This window comes from Arctopsyche grandis, chromosome 12, assembly GCF_051622035.1.
Source record: "Arctopsyche grandis isolate Sample6627 chromosome 12, ASM5162203v2, whole genome shotgun sequence".
NCBI lineage: Eukaryota > Metazoa > Arthropoda > Insecta > Trichoptera > Hydropsychidae > Arctopsyche > Arctopsyche grandis.
This window is the reverse complement of record NC_135366.1, coordinates 615,089-641,333: the sequence shown is the minus strand read 5'-3', so window position 1 is coordinate 641,333 and position 26,245 is coordinate 615,089. Positions and strand designations below refer to the sequence as shown.

Genomic DNA, 26,245 nt, shown 5'->3' with positions numbered 1-26,245 from the left:
AAATGCCGAGCCACTGGACAGGATACGATGATATTTGGCTGATATTAATTTCACCGCTAATTGTTGTTTAAAATACAAAATTGAAAATCAACTAGAATGTAAAATCGAATAAAAAATATAAAAAAGTAGTAAGTACATATGTTAATATAATAGTATCCTACCATAAAAATACTCGGCTAACTATAAACCACACAAACTAGTGACGAGAAAACAAACAAAAATTCACGCGTTCATATATGTATGCCTTAGGGAAAAATTTCGGCGAGTGTGAAAAGTATTTCAGTTGAACTTTCAATGGTGTGTATATGGCGATAGGTGGGGATGGGCGTTTGGGACAATAGTATTTCAGTCAAATTTTCTACCTGCGCGTACGAGAATTTGTGGGGACGGGCGAGAATTCAAACCGGTTTCTGTGCGGATCGCAGTGGCGAATTGTCCATAGTGGGTTGCGACAATAGCCAAATTTTCCCGTGTGGATACCGCTTTCGAGCAACCTCTTCGGTCACCGAACCAGTCACAGGACAACCGGTCGCTCTAGATGGTTGATCAATTTTAGGGTGTGACCAGTTTTCTCGTGACCAGTTTTAGTGTGACGGGTGATCACGTGTGACCGATCTAGAGCGACCGGTTGTCCTGTGACCGGTTCACATTTGACTAGTAATCACCGAACCAATTGAATTATTACGCACATTCCGATCGCCCAAAAGACAATTTTTGCCACGAAAATCGCGAATACGGAATATTTGGCACTCGACTTCTTATTAGTATGATGGAGTTTTCGGTTCGGTGATTACTGGTCACAAAGTCACTAAAATCTCTATAACGGAACATCTGGCAGCCGAAAAGTCCACCATACTAACGAGAACTTGAGTGCCAAATATTGTATATTCGCGATTTTCATGGCAAAAATTCTCTTTGTGATGAATGTGACGGATAATCCAATTACCGGAGTAGTTTTCGGCTGCCAGCTGGTCTGTTATAGAGATTTTAGTGACTTTTGGGTAAGCGTTTCGTGGGCAATAATCACCGAACCGTATATACATAGATCGAAAGAAAGTTATTTTCGAAAATAAAATAATTTTTATTCATTCGATGTGTAAAATAAAACATAGAATAGCTTTGTAATAAAAATATTCTGGGGGATTTCTCGAATAGCGTCATATGGGTGTATTGAGCTTTGTACACTGTGCAGCGGTCGCGTCGTTATTTCGAAATTGGAATTATCGAGGTCGTATCAATTTCACACTGTGAACTTTGCTGAAAAATCGACAAAAAATTGTGCAAATAATTCGCTAAAATCAGAATTGACGATAAAACATCGTCTAAATTCCATCTTTAGAGAAAGACCAGTTTAGATATACACTTTAGAGATATTGTGTTGCGAAGAGTTGATGCGTGTGCGAATGCATTTGTATGTACTGTGGGTTTGCATGCAGAAACACGTCAGTCGCGAGTAGGCGCTCGGACCGAGAGGGGGTGTCGTGCGCCGTGATGGAACACCGCGGTGGATTTGCTGGTGGCGGAGGGCGCGGGGGGCGCGGAGGGCGCTCCAGGCCGAGGGGCGCCTTCGCGGGGCGCTCCCGCCCCTACCCCTGGCCTCACCACCACCCCCACCACTCTCTCCCCATATGTATGTAACCGGCGGCTGGCGACTGGCGACCGACGACCAGCTAACACTCGATTCTTGCATGCCGCTTTTGCACAGGATATGCTCGGCTCGTTATTATTCGTTACTCGTCGCTATATCGCTCCTCAGGTGCTGCGAAACCACAACTCCTCGCACTTTTCATCTTTCAGGCGGACCGTACAGCACCGCGAACTTCACTTTTTTCTTTGTGACGACATTTTAACGAGCCTTGCTATCGGGTTATCGCCCCGCTGAAAATTTTTATCGATCGATTTTTAATTATTTACTTTGAAAAATAAGTTGTGGTCGTTTAGTCTGCGAGTTGCCATCGATTTGTTTACAGGTGCCCAATTTTGAATTTGCCGCGCGTTCTTGCGAAGCGCGGATTACTAACGGCCAAAAGAAAACTGACGTAAAAAAGCAGCATTTTTTGTCAATGTGTATATTGGAGACGCTAAAGGTCTGTTCATACTTAGTCGGCACGTACCGACTTCAGCAGGTATCCGGCCGTACGAAAAGTATTCTTTGGTACATTTTGTATGGGTATGTTCATATCAACCGTCACGTTTACGCCACGGCAGGCTTACAGCAGTACCCGACATTTCCTGTTCATACCTTACAGCAACCGTCAACGTAACGTATCCGTCTTTTTGGCCATCGTGGAGATATACACACGAATTACGTGCCATGAGTCTGCCGCTTTGCTGTTTTGGACCAATTATCGATAGTGACAGTTGACAGCTGTTCAATCTTTCGACATGGTTTTGGCGCTGACAATGACTTTTTGACAATGCTTCCTTAAATTTTGTAGATTTTTTGGCAATTTGTGTTTTTATTGTATCCAGTATTGTTTCAAATTGGTATCGGTTCACACGGAAATATTAAAAAAAAAATTGTCCATCATCCACAAGCTCCTTGTGTCCAAAACTCTCCTTCGGTTTTTCTATTTTTTAATATGGGATGCACATCAAAACGCCTCCGTGCTTTTTTTATTGCCTTCTTGAGCTTCTCCTTCCAACAACAGCGCGATTATACATAATTTTTCGTTCGATAAACGTCGAAACATTTTTGCTGACTTGTATTCTGACGCGTAGCTACGAATGCACGTGTATGCATTCATCTTGCAAGTACTCGACAATACGACGTAAGCAATATTGCGCCGTATCGTCATGGCCTCTAATGTATAAGTAAGCCGATTTTGTCTTGCACTCGGCCAAATTGCTGTAAACGTGACGTGACCGCGACGTGTAGGTAGATATGAATAGAAATGTAATAAAATGACATATTTGAAACGGAGTCGTGCAGTGCTGAAGCCGTGCATTGCTGTTAAGTATGAACAGACCTTAAAATGTCGTCTCGTTCGAATCGGCATCGAATTGCATCATTCGTCGAATGTCACGAAAAGATCGTTATGTTGACTCGTATTGCCTTTGACGATTTTTAAATTGCCCGTTTCTGATCGCAATACTAAATATTCCGCAGTGCGTTTCTTATTTACGTTTTAAAACCCGCAATGAAAAATCTTTTTATTAAAAGTTATAGACTTTTTATTAAAAGTTATAGACTTTTTATTAAAAGTTATATAGTTATCGAAAATTGATCTGATAGCACTGTTCGACAAATTACGACTTTTTTTTTTGGTTTAGAGAGGAGATATGACCTTTCTTATAGATCTATGCTCAGTGAGCACGAATCTGGTAATAAAAAATGTTGATTGGCTCAAGATTGTTTTTTAAATCGCGCGATTTTTCTGTCAATTTCCTGTTCAAAATGAATGTTGGAATCAATAGTCGGGTGTTGTATCTTTCATTTGTAGTATTTTTCAGCTTTCAAATCTCTCTTAAGTAGTTGTCCAGTTCAAATCAAAAGTGAAAAGTACATATTTTCACTTGCGATTTTTTCTCACTGTTAATACTATTTCATATTGAGTTTTTTCTATTGAAACATGTTTATTAGGATAGAGTTCTGGCCACACTATTTTTTGTTTTCGTTTAAAAGGGTTAATTGAAAGTGCTGAATTTGAAATCGGTAAAATTGTGAGCTAAAAGCTCGTACTAGTATTCGAACTCGACGACTACTTGGAGAGATTTGAAAGCTGAAAAGTACTACAAATGAAAGATGAAATATCCGACTATAGATGCCAATATTCATTTTGAACAGGAAATTGACAGGTTTTGAGACATCGACCGAACAACACCAAAATATAAAAAAAATCGCGCGATTTAAATAACACATGTATATCTCTGAATCTCGAGCCAATCAACATTTTTTATTACCAGATTCGTGTTTACTGGGCATAGATCTATAAGAAAATATCTCGTCTCTGAAGCATTTTTCGTGTCGAACAGTGTAACCAGTCTTCGGTGGTGGAGTTTCCATTTCCTATGAAAAAGGGTTAACTATTGCCAATTACTATTGTAACGTAGAAATTAGGTGAGTTGCGTTCGTGGACCGATGGTTTACTAGTGCTAGTTACCTGATCTCGCGTTCGCGTCAAAATGACGTACAGAGTACTCGTGTATAACGGCCAATAGGATCACACAACTCATCGACCAATAGGATCTCGCGAATGTACGGCGAGCGTCCAGATGAGTATATACATATGTATATGTATATTGGGCGCTTAGGAACTGAAGAGCCGATGAGTGCAGACCAATAAATATCTTCTACCACATTACTGCGTCCTTCTCTCCGATCCTGGAAACCCCTCTCCACGTCCACGCAACACTATTGTCTTACAAAGTTAGAGAGCAAAAAAAAAAAATAGGTTGACAATAGTGTTAATAATTAACATTAATGTTAATAATTAACACATTTTTTTGTGCAAAAGCTCATTGGCGTTTTAGTATAATTGAACGATTTGTATGGGACTATTTTAACAAGTTCACAGATCGTGATGCTAATAATTAGTCGCTTGGACGATCGTATTCTGTGTAGGCAATAGATCGTTTCGACAAGTTGTACAATTTGTAAAAACAAAATTTACTCGGCACAAAAAATAAAGTTAGTTTGTAGTATGTATGTATGTGTATTGGAAACCCATCGGGTTTGGGTCCAAAATCAAATATACATAAATCAAACACATCCAAATTTAAGTTATTTTATTTTTTCTACCTCTAATCTATCTATATATGTATATGTATAATCAATGTTTATCTGTTGTTTGTCTATCTGTCATGTATGCATTCCTATACCATTCAACCGATTACGATGAAACTTATACGAGTTATTGTGTGCATGTCCACGATGGTTTCTGTAAAAAAAAATCGCCCAAAAACGGGAAAAACGGGAATGAGTGGCATTGCAACGCAATAATTTCAAATGTTAAAATAAACAAAAAATTGAATAATTTAAAATGTGTTCGCCCCCCGCGTTTTTCCGACATATTATCATCACTGTAATTTAATTTGATTAATTAATTATTAATTTGAAACTGAAACATTCACTTATCGAAACACATCGAGAAATGGGAACGGGATTGCATGCGTTATTGTGGCATTACAACGTATGCCAGTTTCAGTTAGTATAATAATATTTAAGGAACACTAAAGCATCAAGAGACAGTGCTGATGTAAGTTTGGTGCAAAAAATTGTAGACACCGAGAATGTTCTTTCCTTATCCGTTGAAGTAGGTTTCACTCTGCCATAGCGCCTCATTACGCCTCAAGATGAATTGTTTGATTTTTGGTGTTTTTATAAAGTGAAAAATACTGTTATAAATTTTAAATATTGTGCGTAGGGGTGGATTCAGGGTCCAAATAAAAGGCCAAAGTCGCTTCACAGTATTTATTCAACGATTCTAGAGGTCTGCACGGAACCACCGCTCATTCCAGAATAATATCATCTATTATAAAGAACAAGTTGCGCATCACAGCTTCCCTGATCCATTAATATGTCTATTGTCTGGGCACTTAAAAGTCTACCCTGGCGTGTTTATTGTTTACGCACGCACTTGCCCAGGTCTGTGAGAACTCCAGCCTATCTTTTGTTCGGGCACTTACTGAATCCCGTTAGCCTAATCCGGAGTCTTTATTGTTCACCCACGAATGCACTTAGATAGTGGATACTGTCTCATGTTGCGTAGGGGTGGGTGGAGGATCCAAGTAAAAGGCCAAAGTCGTTTTACAGCATTTATTGGTGATTAAGGAGATACATACACTGGCAGTGCTACGGCCAGAATGTCTTGATATCGCCTAAGTACCACCTTATAACGGACAGGTCGCTCAGGGCATCTTCGACGTCCGGTTACTTCCCTATTGTTTAGGCATGTACCCGGATATGTATTCCCACGACACTCAGTCCCACGCTATTGGTCACTTCTGAGACGCGTACTACGCTCGAGTGCCGCTTACTACGCCAATTCGGTGGCCATTGTTTAGCCTACTTGCACTTATTCTGGAGATAATCCTTGAAACCAATTATAACGGTCACACAGTATCTGGGATGCTACTCGGCCTAATCCGATTGTACTGTTGCGTACGGGTGGGTGGATGGATCCAAGTAAAAGGCCAACAATCGTTTCACAGCATTTATTGATGATTCAGGAGATACACGTATTGTCACCGCTCAGTCCAGAATGAATTATATCGCCTACGTACCGCCTTATAAAGGGTAGATCTCTCAGGACGCATAATCTGTTTACCTGTTGTATAGTCACGTATTCGGATATGTATTTCCAAGAGATTGGGTCTTCCCATACCGATTCTGAGAAATAACTAATAACGGTCATTGTTTAACCTAAATGCACTTAGAGTCCAGATATAATCTTTGGAAGTAAGTGCATGCATTTAGTTATTCCGATAACAGATATCCGTTGGTCTAAGTACAATTCGCTCAATCCACGGCGTACGTAACAGTACTTACTCGGCGGTGTATGTAACAATATCACTAGTTTTTTTTGCAGGTTTTGTAGAATTAAATTTAGCTCTTCCTCCATTGTTATTACTGTTTCATCCTTTTGTTCATGCAAATTGACCATGGAATTGACTTCCAAGAGCGAATTTTAAAAAAGGCTATTAGCTGTGTAGTTAAACTTAAGGCTTGTTTTGAAGGACAAAAGTTTAAATATAATGCATTTTGATTTTTACAAAAATTATTTGGTGGGTTTGGGTCCGGGTCGAGTCGAATCCAGAAACCCTAGTCAAGATTCAATTTTGAAACTTTTTGAACGATTTGAAACCCTAGTCAGAAACTCAAGATTCAATTTTGGGGATAATTATTTAATTTAAGAATAAAATCCTTATTATTACGAGAAAACTTTCCAGTGTATTTGTCTTGGCCCCCTGGCCTGTATTTGTTACTATATTTATAGCTACTTCAACTGAAGAGTGCAAATTTCAAAGAATGGGTTATTTTAGAACTACAGAAATACGTGATTGTTTCATAAACATCTTGCTACAATGCTTACATTGTTTATTTTTTTATCATTGGCTTATGAACTGCATATGTACACCATGCTCTGTAAAATTTCATTTTAAAATCAAGTTTAAATTATTTTTCGAAAAAATATAGAAAATCAAAACTCAAATTAATAGTTACTAGCTGTATTACCCGGCTTCGCTCAGTATTTATAATATAAACCGCTTAAACATGACTAAGCTAATAGTAAACATTTAATTAAAAAATAAAAAAAATTAAAAAAAAATTAAAATTAAAAATCTTTTTTTTTGCCTTCTAGGGCTTCGACCTCGGCGCCCCCCTGAGCCTTTGCCTTCTAGGGCTTCGCCCCTCCACGCCCCCATGAGCAATTGCCGTTAAGGGCTTCGCCCCCCTTAGCTGATGCCTTTTAGGGCTTCGCCCCTCCGCGCCCCCATGATTAATAGCCGTCTAGGGCTACGCCCCCCTTAGTTAATGCCTTTTAGGGCTTTGCCCCTCCGCGCTCCCATGATAAATTGCCGTTTAGGGCTTCGCCCCCCTTAGTTTATGCCTTTTAAGGCTTCGCCCCTCCGCGCCCCCATGATTGAATGCCGTCTAGGGCTTCGCCCCCCTTAGTTTATGCCTTTTAGGGCTTCGCCTCTCCGCGCCCCCATGATTGATTGCCGTCTAGGGCTTCGCCCCCATGATCAGTTGCCTTTTAGGGCTTCGCCCCTCCGCGTCCCCATGATTAATAGCCGTCTAGGGCTACGCCCCCCTTAGTTAATGCCTTTTAGGGCTTCGCCCCTCCGCGCTCCCATGATAAATTGCCGTTTAGGGCTTCGCCCCCCTTAGTTAATGCCTTTTAAGGCTTCGCCCCTCCGCGCCCCCATGATTAAATGCCGTCTAGGGCCTCGCCCCCATGATCAGTTGCCGTTTAGGGCTTCGCCCCATAAAGCTGCGCCCCATGGGGCTTCGCCCCATGAGGCTGCGCCCACCTGCGCCTCCTTCGGGGCCCCATGGGGCTGCGCCTCCTTCGGAGCTCCATGGGGCTGCGCCCCCCTGCGCCCCCTTCGGGGCCCCATAAAGCTGCGGCGCCTTCGGGGCCCCCCCCGGGGTCCTATGAAACTACTCGCCTTGCGCCCCCGCGGGAGTTTATCCATTGAATCGAAAAAAATAAATCGGCGCCTATGGATCGAAAAAAAAAAAAAATCGAATCACGTGTTCGATGACGTCACCGATCTACGGACGACGACGAAGGATACATATTTACATACATACATACAAAGTCTCTTTCCAAATTATATATTAAGAATACGATGCCACGTATGATTATTTATAACTTACAACCAGTAATGGCTTATTCTTTAGTAGTGTTTTTATTTTATTTTTATTTATTGTACATATATTTTTTCGTGCTTGCATTTTCCTGTGTGCCATTTTGCTATGGGTCATAACTAAAAAGACCCGACAAGTTGAATATCACTGATGTTGATACTGCATATTGGTGCATTGAGTCACCACATTGAATTTATTTATAGTTTTGTTTATATATATACAGTATATCTTAATGATAACCGATAACGTACACAAATATGAATGACTTAATTGTTCACAAACATTTTTCTCGCTAATACGAGTCATTTCATAGATCCTGACTATCTATTTTTTTTGTATTTCAGCGGAAAATGTCTCTGGCATGAGCGACGGTGTGATAGGACCTCAATCTTCGTTTCAATTGACGTCCAAATCTTCGCGATCTCGTCCTCGAGGGAGCCATCACGCGACCAGAGGCTCCAGTAGTGCACCTGCAAAGCGTGATTTTAGCGAAGTGACCATTGGATATAGAGAATTGCTGGAGTTGTCTGAGAAAGACGGAACGGAAATCCTGTTGCGGTTCACGCAACAGAATTTAAAGTTCGCCAACACGTTGCGGAAGAGTGCAGAAGCTCTAAAGCCGGATTTGATCGTGCTCTTCATGAAGTGCGTATCGAAAGTTTGCGAGGTGGCCTTTGATGAGTCCAAGTCGAGCATCCTCGGGAAGATATCCCAATCTGAATTCATGGCGACCTTGGAACGGTATTTTTTAGATTTGCCGTACGTGAAAATCAACGACAAACAGTCCAACAGTTTGTTTTGGTACGACTGTGACGATTTTTGGATTAACGTGTTCAAATTTTACAATTGCGTCATCTCCTTAATGCCGAGCATAGCTCTGGACACTTTACCCAGGCTGGTCGATGTTAATAAGCTGACCATACAAGGCTTGAGAGATCATCAGAAGGAACGATTTCAGGATGAGCTGTTGGAAAATTTCGATGACATTCAGATCCGATTGGTGTTGTTGAAAGAGGAAGCTGCTGCTAAATTGGTACTTGCTAGTTTTTTTATTTATTTATTTTATTAACCCTTTGAATGCTGACCAACGCCCATAGGCGTTTTGCCAACAAGTCTATTGGCCTGAAAAACGCCGATAGGCGGTTGTATTTTGAGTATATATAAAGTAAACAAGAAACTAACGGCTAAGCCTTTCCAGGTAGCATTGAAAAAATTGCATTGAACATGGGTCGTGTAATCCGTGTCAATGTTTAAAAAGACTGGTTTACACCGGAATTTTTGAATTTATAACCATAGCAGAATTTCTCGATGGAAATCTCTTACTGTTGAGTATTTTAGATTGTGAGCATTACATTTTAAAAACAATGAAGAAGATGGAACTAGTTTTGGAAAAATTCACTCATTAATAGACTTGTTGCAAGATATATTAGAGAGTCTAAAACACCTTTATAAAACTCGAAATCCTCGGCGGGAGTTATCCAGGGAAGTGATAACTCCCGCTTGCCAGGGTTTTTTTTGGATTAGCTACAATTTTTAGACCTGCTTTCTATTGGATTGCTAAATAATTCTAGTTGGAAATGTTGGCGAGATTTTCAGCATGGCAGGCTTTCAATAGCAATGACGTCAGCACTCAAGGGTTAATCTAAGGTCACTATGCGTTAAAAAGTCCAAGGAAGCCCTGCTCCTAGAGATAAGATTTTATTTTTTGTTTAAAACTGCTAATTTGATAGCAACAGCACCACTTCTGAGCCAGTGAGTCGGTTGTGTTGCTGAACGTTTTCGATATTTCCCAGTTTCATAACTGAAATTTAGCTATTCGTTTAAGCGATTAACCTAATCAAGTCGCACTGACACTCAAATAAAAAAAAATTATATTTCAGGAGACTCGAAAGGCGTCCGAAGAAGATACACCAGTTCCCGACGATTTTAAAAGCAAACCCATCCTGCCAGACATATCCGAACTCAGGTCGAAACACTCTGTGTTTCTCCGTCCGAATATTATCGAAGGTGCGTACAACAGCGTTGAACATTATTTAGATGTGCAGTTCCGGCTGATGCGAGAAGATTACATTTCTCCGATGAGAGATGCCATTATGAGCTACATAAAGGATCCCACACAGAGGAGATACAACGGAGGAAGGTAAAAATCGATCAAGGTGTCTCCAACAGACGGCTTAATTTCGGCATATAAAATATATAATTTTTCAGATTCTATCGCAATACTGTGTTTAAACACTTGGCCATTTCCAAAAAGCGAGTTGGCGTATTGGTAGCCTTCAATCAGGGCCAACGTCGGTGGAATCTAAAAGCTTTCATAAAACGATTCTTATTTGGATCATTGTTGTGCTTCACTAAAGACGATTTCAACACCTGCTTTTTCGGCACTATCGTTGATAGATCTGAAAATCTTTTGTCTCAGGGCACGGTGAGTATTCACGTTATAACGTTATAACATATATAGTTTGGAGTTGACTTACGTTTTGTTTTAATTTTAGGTTATCGTCGACTTGGAGAATGTTGAGCTCAGCGACGAGCTTTTCAGTGAGACTTATATAATGTTTGAAAGCGACGTGTTCTATCTGCAGTATGGACCTGTGCTGAAAGCTCTTCAAAGCATTGGCGAAAATCTGCCGATGAAAAATTGTATCGTCAATATGCAGGTGTGTTAACCCTAATCCAAAAAAGGGCGCCTCTTAAAATTTCAATAATTCAATTATAGAAAAAAAATTGGTTACTATTCTTCTACTACTTCCTTTATTGACTAATTACCTTATTTCTTATAATAAAACATTTTACGACTTAAGATCTATTCATACTGGCACAGCACAGATAGGCAACTGTACGTAAACGGCAGTACGAAAAGTATTCTTTGGTACATTCTTTAGTTAAACAGTTTGTAGAACGCAGTAAGGTGTGTTGATCGTATCCCAGACTATGGAAACACTATTGTGTCTGTAAGAGGATCGTTTATGTTCAGTTAATACAAGAGTAATTGTATGTACGAAGGAGCTAGTTGCTCAGTTTCGGAGAAGTGAGCTGGCTGAACTCCAGAGGTTCACTCTGGCGTCTGGAGCTGGTGCGTCTGTTTATATACATTGTAATTCGATGCGTACCATGTGCAGATGTCTTTGTCTTCAGGTCACGTGTTGTAGTTGTATGATGACATCACGTCTGAATGTCGTTCGTTTAACGATCAAGTTAATAAGAATAGTAGTTTTTTTTAGTATTATTGCTTATTTTATTTTTTTAAGTCACAAATATTATATTAAAGGAACATATCATTTATATGTTCTTTTCTTTTATAATTTTTTTCTATTGCTATTTTTTTAATATCCATATGTAAATACTATTCTTTTAAAATATTATTTAGTACCATTTAAATTCCTTTTCAGGGGAATCATATTAAAAAAAACTTAACACTGATCGTTCCTATATTTTGTGTAATAGCATTAATTTGAGGTGTAATTGATTCGAAAAAATGTACCTAACTAATTAATTATTGTAAAATTAACTAGTTCTCACTGTAAAATTTACTATTTTGAAGATATCACCATTGTGCTTCGAGACCAATATATATGATGTTAGATACATATTTGTATACTATTATAGTATTGAGTCTAATGGCAACCATTATTTAATTTACAGGTATCTGAAAATCTGCCTTCATATATTAAAGAACGATACGTAATAAATGACAATTTCATTGTCGATTTGACAATGGACGAAGCTTGGCCGACAGCAGAAACACTAGGCTTCGACGAATCTCAATACAATGCGTATAAAATGGCGCTTACGAGAGAATTTGTCACCATACAAGGTCCACCCGGCACTGGAAAGACTTACATCGGTCTAAAAATTGTTGAGACTTTATTGAAAAACATATCGGAGGCTGAGAAGCCGATATTGGTTATGTGTTATACGAATCATGCGTTAGATCAGTTCCTCTCGGGAATTTTGCCAACGACCGAAAATTTAGTCCGCATCGGTGGCCAGTCTAAAAACGAGGCTCTAGCTAAGAGGTATAATTTACATTCTTTGCGAGAAAGACATCATAATTCACACAGCAGACAATTGTACGACGTCATCGGTCAGATGGAGGCGGCTCAAAATGTAATCTTCAACATAGATTCAGATTTTTGTGTTGTCAACTGTGATGTAGTTTTACATTATTTAAAAAGCATCATAAAGGAGTTCCATTCAAAAATTTTTAAATCTCATGATCATTTCCGAGAATGGCTTCTAATGACAGATAAACCAAAAGAAGTGTTGATATATCTAAAGGAAAATCTGCAAGAGTGTTATCAAGCAGTCATTAATACCATGACGCAAGATCGTATAGACGATTTAATCAAATTGAAAGATTTTGAAAATCTTTTGGCTGATGAAGATGATGAAGATGGTTGTGGAATAAAAACGGAGCAAGATAATTTCTCATTATTTTATATGGCGAAAGCTATTCAAAAACTTGATCTTCTAATGAGTAAATGTGAAAATGAAAGACGATATTATATGTTGGAAAATAGAAAAAGGCTAATACTATGCCAACTATTTTTCTTAAAGGTAGATATAAAGAATTTCAGCTTCTAGAGCGGTGGTTCTCAATAGAATTTATAGATACATATGTGTGATTACACATTGAAATTTATGTATATAATTTGAGGTAGTCTTTTTTATAAAAAAAATGATTTATTTTAAAATTTTTCGTTATTATAATTTAATTTTTGCGAAATTTAAAAATAAATATAGCTTAGATTTTTTTTTAAATCCATCTATTTATATATCACTAAAAATTCTCATGACAACCACTGCTTTCGAGCTGTCAATTTTGTAAATTGGAATATTAATAGAACAGTACACATTTGGTTTTCAGAAACAACTGACAAATGAGCGAAGAATAGAAGTCGACTTCTCCGATAAAGATCCCTATGAATTGAATGCAAATCAACGTTGGTGGATGTACTGGTTTTGGTGTGGAAAATTGAAACGTTGTATGTTCCAAAAACTGATGGAATTACAAAAAATATATCACGGCGTGTTTAAATTGTTCGAAAGTGACAATATGATGAATGATATTAGTACATTAAAAGATGCCGATGTAATCGGACTGACGACTACGGCGGCTGCCCGTTTGAGACCTTTGCTATGCACCCTATCTCCATCAATAGGTTTTCTTCCGTAACATATTAAGTAAGTATTTTATTGCATTCAGAACCAGTCATATCAACATGGATGCTTAAATTTTAGTTGTTGTCGAGGAAGCAGCCGAAGTCCTGGAATCGCACGTGGTTGTGAATTTGAACGAACACTGCAAGCACGTCATAATGATCGGTAAGATGTGTCCCATGGTTAGAATTATTCTTTGAACACCGGTTGAGTTGATGTTTTTGAAATGCAGGTGATCATCAGCAGCTGCGGCCGATGACGGCGTCCTACAGATTAGGAAAACACTTCAACATGGACATATCTCTATTTGAACGCATGTTTAAGAACGGCAAGAACTTTTGCCAGTTGAGTGTGCAGCATAGGATGCGGCCCGATTTTGCCAGTCTGATCACTCCCTCGATATATTCTACACTGCATAATCACCCGTCAGTTTCGGACTATCCTGACATAAAAGGTGTATCAAAGAACATGTTTTTCGTCTCGCATCAGGTCCCCGAAGAAATGGTAGTTACACATTCCGCATACAAACAGTCATCTGTGAGGCTGTTGATGATTTTGTTTTTGTATTTCTGTATAGGATGAGGAACTGTCGAGTCGTACGAACATTTACGAGGCCAACTTCGTCATTCGGCTGGCCAAATACCTAATTCAACAAGGATATGAAGCTAGTGAAATAACGATGCTTAGTACTTATTCTGGACAAATGTTTTACATGAGACAAGTAATTTCCACTAGTTTATGATTTCTCTTCTTCTTATTTGTATTTCAACCTTTTCATTTTTTTGCTTTCAGTTAAAGCGGAATATGGAAGCATTGAGAGATGTTAAACTGTGTGTATTAGACAATTATCAAGGCGAAGAGAATAAAATAATATTACTAACGCTTGTCAGAAGTAATTTGGATAATTCTATTGGATTCCTAAGTATTGCTAATCGGGTTTGCGTCGCTTTGTCGAGAGCAAAGGAAGGTTATTATCATCGAACATAATCATTTTGCTAAGAAATTAAATTGTTTTCCTCAAATTAACATATACATGACAACAGATTCTAACAGAGAATGCATAATTTTGATTTTAGGTTTTTACATCATAGGCAATATGACGAATCTCACCCATGAGAGTGAATTGTGGAATAAGATTAACACCACGTTGATGAGTCAAAATTCCATCGGTCTGTCAATACCGTTGCAATGTCAAAATCATCACATTATAACTCAGGTTTAAATCCCTTATATGCATAGTAATTATTGGCAACTGCAATAAACTGACCTAAATATTATGTATGCAATTTTTGTTGATGTTCAAAAATGTCATTAATTTGGCAGGTTACGACCCATGACGATTTTGATAAAGTTGCCGAAGGCGGCTGTCTGAATCAGTGCAAGGTGCTTTTGAAATGTGGACACGTTTGTCAGAGATTGTGTCACGTAAACTTGGACGATCACGAGGATTATAAATGCAAAGACAAATGTGATAAGTTAGTATAATTTGAATTCTTCTCATGTGCTGTCAAAGCATTGTCGTAAGTTTTAACCCTTTGCCCGCGGCAATAAATGTAGGGAACAAGCCCTCAATCGAGTTTTCGACCTTAAATACAGATTTTAATATTTACTCAAGTAACCAGATATGTAAATTAACACAAATTATTATTTTAAACAATAAAATACATAATATATCTCGTAGTTTTGGCTTAATTGTCAAATAATCATTCTTCATACAATTGAGACGTATCGTCGCCATTGTTCAACAGACGTGACGTCACATAAACGAGGTTTCAGTATGGTTCCACAAAAAACTAATTTTGACTGGTATATATTCATTTAAAGCAAATTGAATAGATGGCATTCAACTCTCAGTAATATATTCAACCAATTTTGAACCTTAAAACAGTTGAAATAGGCGCATATAAGGCTCAAAATCCCATGCAAAGTTCAGAAATTCTATGGAAGACAGCTGCGCTACAGACTTGTCACCCAACGCTTCCATAGAAGACGACCGCGGGCAAACGGTTAATCATTTTTATTAGAGTTCGTTCAACGAGAGAGCGACCAAAATCAGAGTGTTCATATAATTATAATACACAGAACTTTTGATATAAATATATGGGTCTATTCTATTCGACCAATCCTCGTTTGATCGAAGTGGACTTTTTAAACTTCTCTAATGCTTGAACGGGAGTTTGTGTATATAAATTTTTTTGTATGCATATATAATATCTTTTATATGTGAAATATTGTGATCATTCATAGATTTTTAAATTATTAATACACCTCTGTGTTAAAACTCAATACAAAAAAAGTGGAAAATCAATTTTTACTGTTTTTTGAATGCTAATTTTTACCTCGTAAAATAAGCATTTCACTAAGTAAAACACAAGCGGACGAGGAAGTAATTAATTTCAAGTTTCGTTCAAACAAATTGGTGGAACCGGGCGCATATCTAAACTATTGTATCTATATATATAAAATTTGATGTCTCGTATAGGCTCCTAAACCACTCAACCGATTACGATGGAACTTTCAGGATTTGTTGTATGCATGTCCGGGAAGCTTACTGTGAAAAAAAAACGGGGGAAAACCTCAATAATAATATTCGTAATTACGATTTTACCGTCGCGAAAATGTGAAGCGCCATTGTGTAGTCAAGGAAATATGTTGCTTTTCAACTCGCTTGTTAGAAGTAAGCTAGAGTATAATGCAATTGTGTGGAATCCGCATGAAGCAAACTACTCTCTTATTATAGAAAAAGTGCAAAAAGCATTTCTTCGTTTTCTTTATAAGAAAGAGTATGGGTACTACCCATATCTCTATCCTACTCCTTTCCTTTTGGGCATGCTTGGGTATAATTCCCTTGAACTTCGGAGAAACTTCTCGTTAATTCGTTTCGTTCTCCAGCTATTGCGTGGTAATACGTCATGCCCGTTGTTGCTGGAACAGTTGGGACTTTATGTCCCTAATAATTATGTGCGTGGTAGACATCATCATTTGATGGTTGTACCTGCTGCTCGCACACTTCTTTTTCGAATGGCTCCTATTCCAAGAGCTATTCGACTTCTCAATGAAATCGTTGCTGCTGTCCCTGAATGTGATATTTTCCACCTTGGGGAGCGTAGATTATCGGATATTATCTTAACATATTTATCTGGTAACCTGCGCTCATCATTACTTTCTTAATTTGAATGTGATGAATGAGTGGAATCTTAATCTACTCTCTTCCATTTGGGCCTCGCTGTGATTTTATTTTTTATTCATATTTTGTTTTATTTTATTTTACTTTTTCTTTCTCCTTTGTAAATTTTTAAATACTATTTTAATTTTGTTCAGTGTAAACAAAGAATGGGATTTATGGATTTTATTTTTAATTTTTACACTTGTTATTTTTTTTTTCTCTCTGAATGATGTATTATTTTCCTTTTGTTACTTTTTTTTTTTATTATTTTATTTTACCATGTTTTCTGCTTTTGCTTTTTTCCTTTATTTACAGTTTACTTGTTTTTATATCATGTTTTTATATCTTTTTCAAATGTAGGCCATTGTGGCGCATTAGGTTCTTCCTGTAATGCCACAATGGTCCAAAACTATTAAATAAATAAATAAATAAATGTTCGTTGGTAACCACATTACCAGTTGGTTTATGACGACACGGCTTTGAATAGACGTTATTTGAGCTCCAACCATCATTTGAAACGGGAACGGGAATTGCATGCCTTATTCTGCATTGGGCATTGCAACGTATGCCGGGATCAGCTAGTTTATAATAAACGTTAATTGTGTGGTGTAATACTGCGTCATGCGCTCTCCGGTATTTCCTACTGCTGAAGCCAGTAAAGGATCTAAAAATCATCGGTTTCAAACTTTTGTTTCATTTTAGAGAAAAACTTTGAAAAATTAATGTATATATGCGTAAAGCAAACTTTGCAGTCAGCCTGTAGTAACCAATATTGTTATACTGGTCGCTCTCTCGTTGAACGAACTCTAGGCGACTATAGAGTGGTGAAAGTCAACTATACGTTTCAAGTATTTGTATTTTTGACTATTCGATCGATCGGTATTCTTTATTCATACTATTTTCCACAATGAAGTAAGAAGTAGCTAATAAAAATGACATCCGCTCAATGCGAACTGTTCACGAGAGTCTCTTTAACCGAAATGAAGATATTGAGTTTTGTCTGATGTATCATATTACTTTCAGAGAGTGTGAAATCGGTCACAAGTGTCGCCTTCTATGTTTCCAATCGTGCCTTTGTTCAGAGATGTTACAGAAACTTTTCAAGTGTGGGCATACCAATACTGTGATGTGCAACGTCAATCCTGACACCGCGAGGTGTTTCGTAGAAGTCACAGTCACACTTCCCCTGTGCTCTCACGAGGTGATCATTCATATAATATATAAAGTGCATTGGTATCTATCGGTTTTTGTATGTGTGATGTAAATTGCAGGTTAAAGCCACTTGCTACATGCCAATAGATGAAATAGCATGTTCGATGGAGTGTGTCGACCGGTTGCCGTGTGGCCACGCTTGCACCGAGTTGTGTCACAAGCGTAAGGATCCTGAGCATTTGGAAGTGAGTAGTAGTAGTAGAACGCGTCTAGGAAAATTTTCGTGTCTAGGAACGTTTTGAATTTTAAATGTGATTGTTTTGATTTACAGTACGAGTGTAAAATTATATGCGGACGACCAAACAAGAACTGCATGCAAGATCATCGTTGTCAAAAATTGTGCTATCAAGACTGTGAAAATTGCACTATACAGGTACTTACCTTATTTTTCCATTCTAAGAGTTTTAATGTCTAAGTCAAATATTTGCTATACCATTTATTAAGACATTTAATGTCGGGCTTAATATTAGATGTAGAATTGCTAAAAATATTGAAATTTACGATATCGGTATTATCGAAATGAAAAAATAATGATACCAGTACTTTCGGTATTTTTTTAAATTAAATAATTAACCCTTCGCCCGCGGCAATAAATATAGTGAACAAGCCCTGTACGCAGCACCTTTTTCGCGAATTTGGCAATCGAGTTTTCGACCTTAAATACAGATTTTAATATTTACTCAAGTAACCAGATATGTTAATTAACACAAAGTATTATTTTAAACAATAAAATACATAATTTATCTCGTAGTTTTGGATTAATTGTCAAATAATCATTCTTCATAATTGTATGAAGACGTGACGTCACATAAACGAGGTTTCAGTATGGTTCCACAAAAAACTAATTATTGACTGGTATATATTCATTTTAAGCAAATTGAATAGATGGCATTCAACTCTCAGTAATATATTCAACCAATTTTGAACCATAAAATAGTTGAAATAGGCGCATATAAGGCTCAAAATCCCGTGCAAAGTTCAGAAATTCTATGGAAGACAGCCGCGCTACAGACTTGTCGCCCAAAGCTTCCATAGAATACGGCCGCGGGCAAACGGTTAACAAAAAAAATATTGCTTCCGATATCCCAAGAACCGCTTGCATGTTTCAACATGTATGTATACTGATAAATACGCCAAACATTCAAATACAGGATATTCGGGTAGAAAACTGTGAAGTAGGTGCGTCCCATTTATAAAGATTACAAAGTTTCGTAGTTTTTTTTTTTGCAACTCCGACTTAAGCTTATCAGATACTTAATCATCGTTCACTGGAGATGCAAACAAAGAGTCAACCATCAGCTGGGGAATTATTGTTATTGAAAGACAAATTATATTTTTTTCCATATACTAATTAGAAAAATAGTCCCTGTCGTGTCGTTATTATATATCGTACTGAAAAATGTACCAAATAATATATTTTATCACATTTTCAATGTAAACATGTACGTAATTAAAAAAATGTCCACTGTATAGTAAATATTTCCTTGTTTAAATTAAAATTGAAAAGGTTTGCAAACTCAAGACACATTTTAACATAATGGCGGCCGCTGACTCATATTTGTATCGTACTGGGTGCACAACGCTTAGTCGCCGCTGGTTCATATGTATGTATATGATTTACATTTTCAGTCCGCTGATATATTTTTGTATCACGTTTGCGTCAATTGTTTGTGGCCGATGATACAATTTTGTATCACGTTTTCGTTTTCATAAACGAAAATGTGATACAAATATATATCAGTGGACTGAAAAATATATATTCTGCACGAAAAATATATTCGCGCAGTCGTGAATCATATATGTATCAGCGGCCAGTAAGCGTTGTGCATCCAACATGATACAAATATGAGCGGCCACCATAGTTTTAAGGGGGCCGCGATACAGAAAATGTTGCCGAACATTGTATTTAATGATATGTATCGGAAAAAAGTACAAATTAAAACAATTTTACAGATGTGTGCCATTATAAAATGAAAACAATTTATAAAATAATAACTCGCACAATATCCGTATACAAAATATATACGCATTGGTCGTTTTCGTAGTTTTCAGCCTTGGAGATATCGTTTTCGACAAATAAAACGTACGAATTTGAAAAAAATTGATACTATCGGTATTTCTTTTTTTAATACCGGCATTACCAAAGGCTTATTTTCGATCAAATACCGGTATCAGTACTTTCAGTATTGCAATCCCTCATTAGATGGGAAGCTGCTGATTTATCTGGTTGACGGTTCATGTTTTTCAAACTGACATGTCTTAATCAAATTTATTTTTAGGTGACTAAAACCAGAGAAAATTGCTCGCATTCTCAAAAAGTTGCATGCCATGAAGATATTGACCTAGTACCGTGCAAAAAGCCTTGCAAAAGAGCCATGCTTTGCGGTCACTTTTGCACGAACAAATGCTGTGAACCGTGTACGGGCTGCTTAGTAAAGGTAATTTCAGATTGAACCTTTGTTCAATACGCATGTTCGTCTTTACGGTGCTAACGCATCTTGCTTACGAATTGCAGGTCGCCAAGGAAAGATCGTGCGGCCATTCGATCATGGTTCCGTGTAGTCAAGATCCAGAAACAGTAAAATGCGACAAACAATGCCCGCGCACTTTACAGTGCGGACACAAATGTCGAAACAAGTGCTCGGAGCAGTGTGGCCTGAAAGCGTGCTTTGAACAGGTTTCCAACCCATACGAATCCTTGTGTGGTCACGATTTCAAGATTCTGTGCAAGGATACTAAATTAGGTGTGTGTGTGTTTGTTTGTCTGTCGTATTCTCATTTATGTATTTGAATTTGTAGTGTAAAATTTTGCTTTGCTTTTGCAGATTCTTTCGGCAGTATGTTGGTGATGGAATTTTGCAAAGAGCCGTGCGGGATGATCTTGAAAGACTGTGAACATATCTGTCAGGGTACTTGCGGTAAATGTCGAGGACGTTTGCATCCACCGTGTTCACAAGCATGCGGCAACCGACTCATCTGCGGACATATGTATATAATCTTTCTGTTGTTTTTTCTATTCCTATTTCTAACTTATTCGTAAGTAAAGCTTTCGAAGAGCAAAGGTTTCAATCAAAATTTTAACCTTTTCAAAATTTATTTACATATATAATTTTAGCTATCTAGCTAATTTAACCTTTGAAGGACAGAGCGTCGAGATCGAACGAGTGCCCCGAACAGGGGTCGCGTAAGACCCCAGTATTTTGTAATCAAAATACAGCTTTTCTCAATACAAATGGGTTCAATATCATCATCATCATTTACAGCCATTCACCATCCACTGCTGGATGAAGGCCTCTCCAACACGCTTCCACCCGTCTCTGTTTTGCGCAACTCTCATCCATCTCACCCCGCACATTTTCCTAATTTCGTCCACCCATCTTCCCTGCGGTCTTCCTTTTACCCTTTTGCATTCTCTCGGGTACCATTCAAGCACTTCTTTTGTCTACCTTTCGTCCTTTCGCCCGCCTATTGCCATTTCAATCTCTTTACTCTATCCACTATGTCTACTACCCTTGTCATGCTTCTCACCCACGTGTTCCGCTACCTGTCTTTCCTTGTTATGCCAAATTGATATCTTATTAATCATTTTATACATCAACATAAAAAAGTTTTAGTCGTATAACATGTTTTTGACTATTTTTGTATTAAAAAATAACGACAAGCATCGACATGCAAACGCACATAGGTAAGGCCGACAGGCGACTGGATAACTCAATAGCCACGCGCCCAAAGCGACGAAAACAATAGCTTACGAAAATATAGCTGTCTCTTTCAAGAGACAGCTATATTTTCTGCAAGCGAACAGTCAAAAACAATTCGATTTTTCTAAATAATTTGACGGTATATTGTTTCAGCTGTGATGATCCGTGTAGGGAGTTTTGCAGCATGTGTCGAAAGCCTTGCCGAGTCTTCTGCAAACATTCAAAATGTCCATTTTTCTGCGGCGTCCCTTGCAAACCTTGCAAAGTCGGTATATTACATTTTATTCAATCGTTTCTGATTTTGTTGTGTTTAGAAATGCTTGGTTTTTTTAGCATCCGTGCGACAGGAAATGCGTCCACAGCACCTGCACCAAAGAGTGCGGCGAATTGTGCAATCGGGAACCTTGCTCTGAACCGTGCAAGCTTGTCATGAAGTGCGGCCACAAGTGCCTTGGCCTGTGCGGCGAACAGTGCCTCGATATTTGCAAAATATGCAAACCGGAAGAATTTCCGCAGGTCTTCTTCGGTGATGAAGACGACGAGGACGCCAAGTATATTTGAATCAAATCAGCGTTGTTGTGAATCGACAGCTGATATTGAGTAACGGTTGTCTTTTTTTTTTTAGATTTATCAAGCTGTTGGATTGTCAGCATGTCGTCGAAGTCGGTGGTATGGATCATTGGGTTGATTCGAAGGAGAGTGGCGAGATAGCGTACCCTCGGTGTCCACATTGCAATATGCCCATTATGAACACGCCGAGGTATTACAAAGTGATCAAGACGACTTTTAAAGATATCCAGAACGCCAAGAGGAAGATATACGGCGATCCCAAAGAAATCAAAGCTCTAGTCACAAAGTTGAATACGGAAATGCAGGCATTACAAAAGCCGAATATTGATTTAGTGTTTAAAAACGGTAACAAAACTTTTTCAATAGCATATGTCGTCGGTATAATGGCAGAAAAATTTACGTCAAAAATTCTTGTATTCAAAAAATCAAGAAGTTTGAAGCTATCTATTTTGTAACATTTTTTTTTTTTGACTAAACAAATTGAAAAAAATAATCAAAACATCTTTTTGACTTGACGTTTTCTGTCAGTATAATGATGATAATTATGTATGTAGATTAAATGTGTACCTAACGCAGACCCGTAGACTGTCACTTTTGTGATATAGCCTCATCTGAAGGCTATATCAGATACGTGTGTAACAATCAGACTCAAAATACATAGGCAATTTTTATTTAAATGTATCTGTCTCGCTATTATATTGCTTGGGACATCTCCTTTCGCAATTTCATTCCGTCAATTAATTTGATTTTTACAAGGCTTTTATTTCATTATTATCGCGCGAAGAAGTTCTCAGGTCTTTCTTTCCCTCGAGTTTCTCCAAAACTTATGACATAAGCATACACTGATCATGACTCGGTGTTATATTTGAATATCGTTTCATTGGCAATCAATCAGTTGGAAGTTTAGATCGAAGTTATCATGTTTTCTAATTTGTATTTCACATAAAATTAGTCCAAGTATGATTAAGAAGGATATGAAACAGATATTTACTCACTATGGGCCGTAAACAAGTATGATGTATTTTAATAAAATTTCATTCAAAGGCTGTCAACACGGTGTGTTTTTAAACCCTCTGAACTTCATACAAAAAAATATATATTTTAAAGATTGAGTTTCAAACTTTCATTCATAGTTATCATACTAGAATCTTAATTCAAAACATCGAAAAATAAATTAAAATATATTTATATTTCTATGGTTTAAAGCTTGACGTTTTTTTTCCAAGGAATTTATTTCAAAACAAATACAAAAAAAACCCTAGATATCGACATTGACTGGATTTTTCTCGCGTAGCATAATTCTCAAATCGTATCTTTCATTCAAATGAATAACACAATGATCTATTATGTATGTAGATAGATAACGTTTATTAAATGAAAATATATTGAAATTTTTATAAATTTCATTAATACAAAATTTAATACAGCAAATATAACTATAAAGAAGCTGTATTCCAACTTTCAATTTAATTGATTAAAAGGCTTAGGAGCTATGCTAAATTTACAAAACTCATTATTTTGCGGAAAAATACGCACTCTCATAGACTGGAAAATTTCAGTTAGTCCATATTGAGTTAAGGTATCATATTATATTTACTAGTGCTTTGTCTGTTTGTATTCGACGAGTGGTTTCAGAAAATAATTGAGTTTAAGGTAATTAATTATCTTGGTTAACTGAATTATGCCGTTGTGTAATTTCAGTAAGCGAATGGAAATCAGTTGTTATGAAAATAAAAAATAACCCGACGATAAAGACTTTACTAAAGGACATGCAAGACCCCAAAAAGTGGTTGAAGAAAACGGTGGCGTGGAGCAAAGTCGATGTCGAAAATTACATATTGCAAACTGCAATGTTGAATCGTTTGGCTAACATTTTCCTGAAAATGAATCAAATGGTTGAGTCCAAACACGTTGAGGTTCAGCTGAAGTTCTTATTGCGAGTGTTGTACGAGTGCAATCGTAAGATGACTCAGCAGCAAGTCGACAGTTTTGAATGCGAATTGTCCAGAACAAACAGCATGGTGCGATACCAAGTAGCCGACAATTACATAAACTCGTTGCAAACCGGTACCGCTCTGGACAAAAAAGAGCTGCCCCGTCTGAATAACTTGATATTTTCCAACAAATTGTTTGACGCAACAACTAAGACGGAGGTTGAGCAGCTGTTCAAATCACTGTCTTTCAAAATCGACGATATCAATCTGGAGAGGGCTATGATTGTGAAGGCTGTGGGACTTAAGCAGGGTCACTGGTTCAAGTGTCCGAATGGTCATCCGTATTGTATCGGAGAGTGCGGCGGTGCTATGGAGGAAAGCAAGTGTCCAGAGTGCGGATGTAAGATCGGTGGTACGCATCACAGATTGCTTGATAATAATCAGCTCGCTCCGGAGATGGACAGAGCTAGTCATGCCGCCTATTCCGATTTTGCAAACGAACAAATGATGGTTCATCGAAACTTCAATTAATAATACCAAATTTTTTATCTTATTATTAACGTTAAAATTCCCATATTTTATATGAACCGATCCTATTTTTATTTGTAGAATAAGAGTTATATTTTTGCATTACAAATACAAATATATATAATAATGCACAATGTTAATTATATTATGTTTTATTATAAAATACTATGTATATCTTTATTATACATACATATAATTATTGTACGTACATTTACTATCCAAATTTTTGGAAATTACAAATTTCTATATTTTAATAAACGTATCAAAATTAAATTTGTATTTTTATTTTATTTTATTATTGTTTCGTGTTTGACGTTTTACAACTTATCATCCAATTTTTATTTGAAATTATATTAGCAGTTATGTGTTGTGTTTTATATAAATGAACTGGGAATAAGACATTAAGACGAACATGCTATGTATGCATGTATGTCTTGATTTCTCAATTCTCAAGACTTTTAATAAGTATAACACGAAATCTTTTAAGATTTTTCATTTAAAATCATGTTTTGTATTATCTGAATCATAAAATATTACAAGTGTTGAAATAATAGATCAGTTTGTTTAATAACACAAATATTACTTATATGTACATATATGCAGAGCATGTTGATTGAGTTGCAGAATATATGTACAATAATGAAATGATTAAATAATGAAATACTTAAAACTCAACACGCATCCGTATAAACTAAACATCCTTCAAATATATGCTCCTACTGCAGATGCCGAAGATATTAAAATAAATGCGTTCTATGCTTCACTACTCGATACATTGTCAAATATCTCAAACAAAGAAATGACCATCATTCTTGGTGATTTTAATGCCAAAGTCGGTAATAATAGCAACATTGATAACATAGTAGGTAAATATGGATTGGGTATTCAAAATGAGAGAGGAGAGAAACTTATAAGTTTCTGCATTGAAAATAAAATGTCCATTATGAATACTTGGTTTCAACATCATCCTAGGCGATTGTACACTTGGATATCTCCTGGGGATCGTCACCGCAACCAAATCGATTATGTATTAATAAATTCTAGATGGAAATCATCGATACATAACGTCAAAACATATCCAGGTGCAGATTGCGGATCGGACCATAACTTACTTGTTGCTAAATTTCGACTGAAATTGAAAATGATTAAAAGACATCAAAATAAAGCAATTAAACTCACCAATGATGATGTAATTAATTTTGGCAATGTAATCAGAGAAAAAGATGCAGAATTCCAAATAAATCCTAATGTAGATGTAGAAGAGTCTTGGAAAATTTTTAAAGATCTCATAATTCGGTATGCCAGAAAACATCAAACACCGCAAAATGAACATCGTAAGTCTTTTATCTCTGATTCAACTTGGGTTAAGATAAAAGAACGTAAAAGACTTAAACAAACTGGCATAACATCGACAGAATATCTTGAAAGGTATGCAATATTACATAAAGATATTCAAAGGAGTTGTAGGCGGGATAAAGCTAAATATATAAATGACATATGTGAGGAGATAGAAAAACACGCATTAAAGAATCAGGCAAGGGATATTTTTCACAAAGTAAAAATCGTCACTCAAAAATTTTCACCCAAAACTTGGACAATAGATGATCAATTTGGAAACACGCTTACAGATATTGATGTGATACTCAACCGATGG

The 26,245-nt window shown here is 37.1% G+C and overlaps 1 protein-coding gene across 1 annotated transcript; it reads left to right on the top strand.

Annotated features, from left to right (window-relative positions):
• Nucleotides 1–1,442: 1,442 nt before the first annotated feature.
• On the top strand, nt 1,443–24,855 carry LOC143919827 (NFX1-type zinc finger-containing protein 1-like). Its single transcript, XM_077442368.1, has 23 exons — nt 1,443–1,630; nt 8,662–9,350; nt 10,198–10,457; nt 10,526–10,742; nt 10,813–10,977; nt 11,963–12,877; nt 13,188–13,482; nt 13,562–13,645; nt 13,713–13,984; nt 14,058–14,201; nt 14,273–14,447; nt 14,557–14,696; nt 14,804–14,955; nt 17,670–17,847; nt 17,918–18,043; nt 18,130–18,231; nt 20,138–20,296; nt 20,374–20,602; nt 20,684–20,846; nt 21,713–21,824; nt 21,893–22,110; nt 22,185–22,474; nt 23,831–24,855. Exons 1-23 carry the CDS (start codon nt 1,492–1,494, stop codon nt 24,592–24,594), a joined length of 5,988 nt encoding a protein of 1,995 aa, XP_077298494.1. The 5' UTR covers nt 1,443–1,491; the 3' UTR covers nt 24,595–24,855.
• Nucleotides 24,856–26,245: the final 1,390 nt, after the last annotated feature.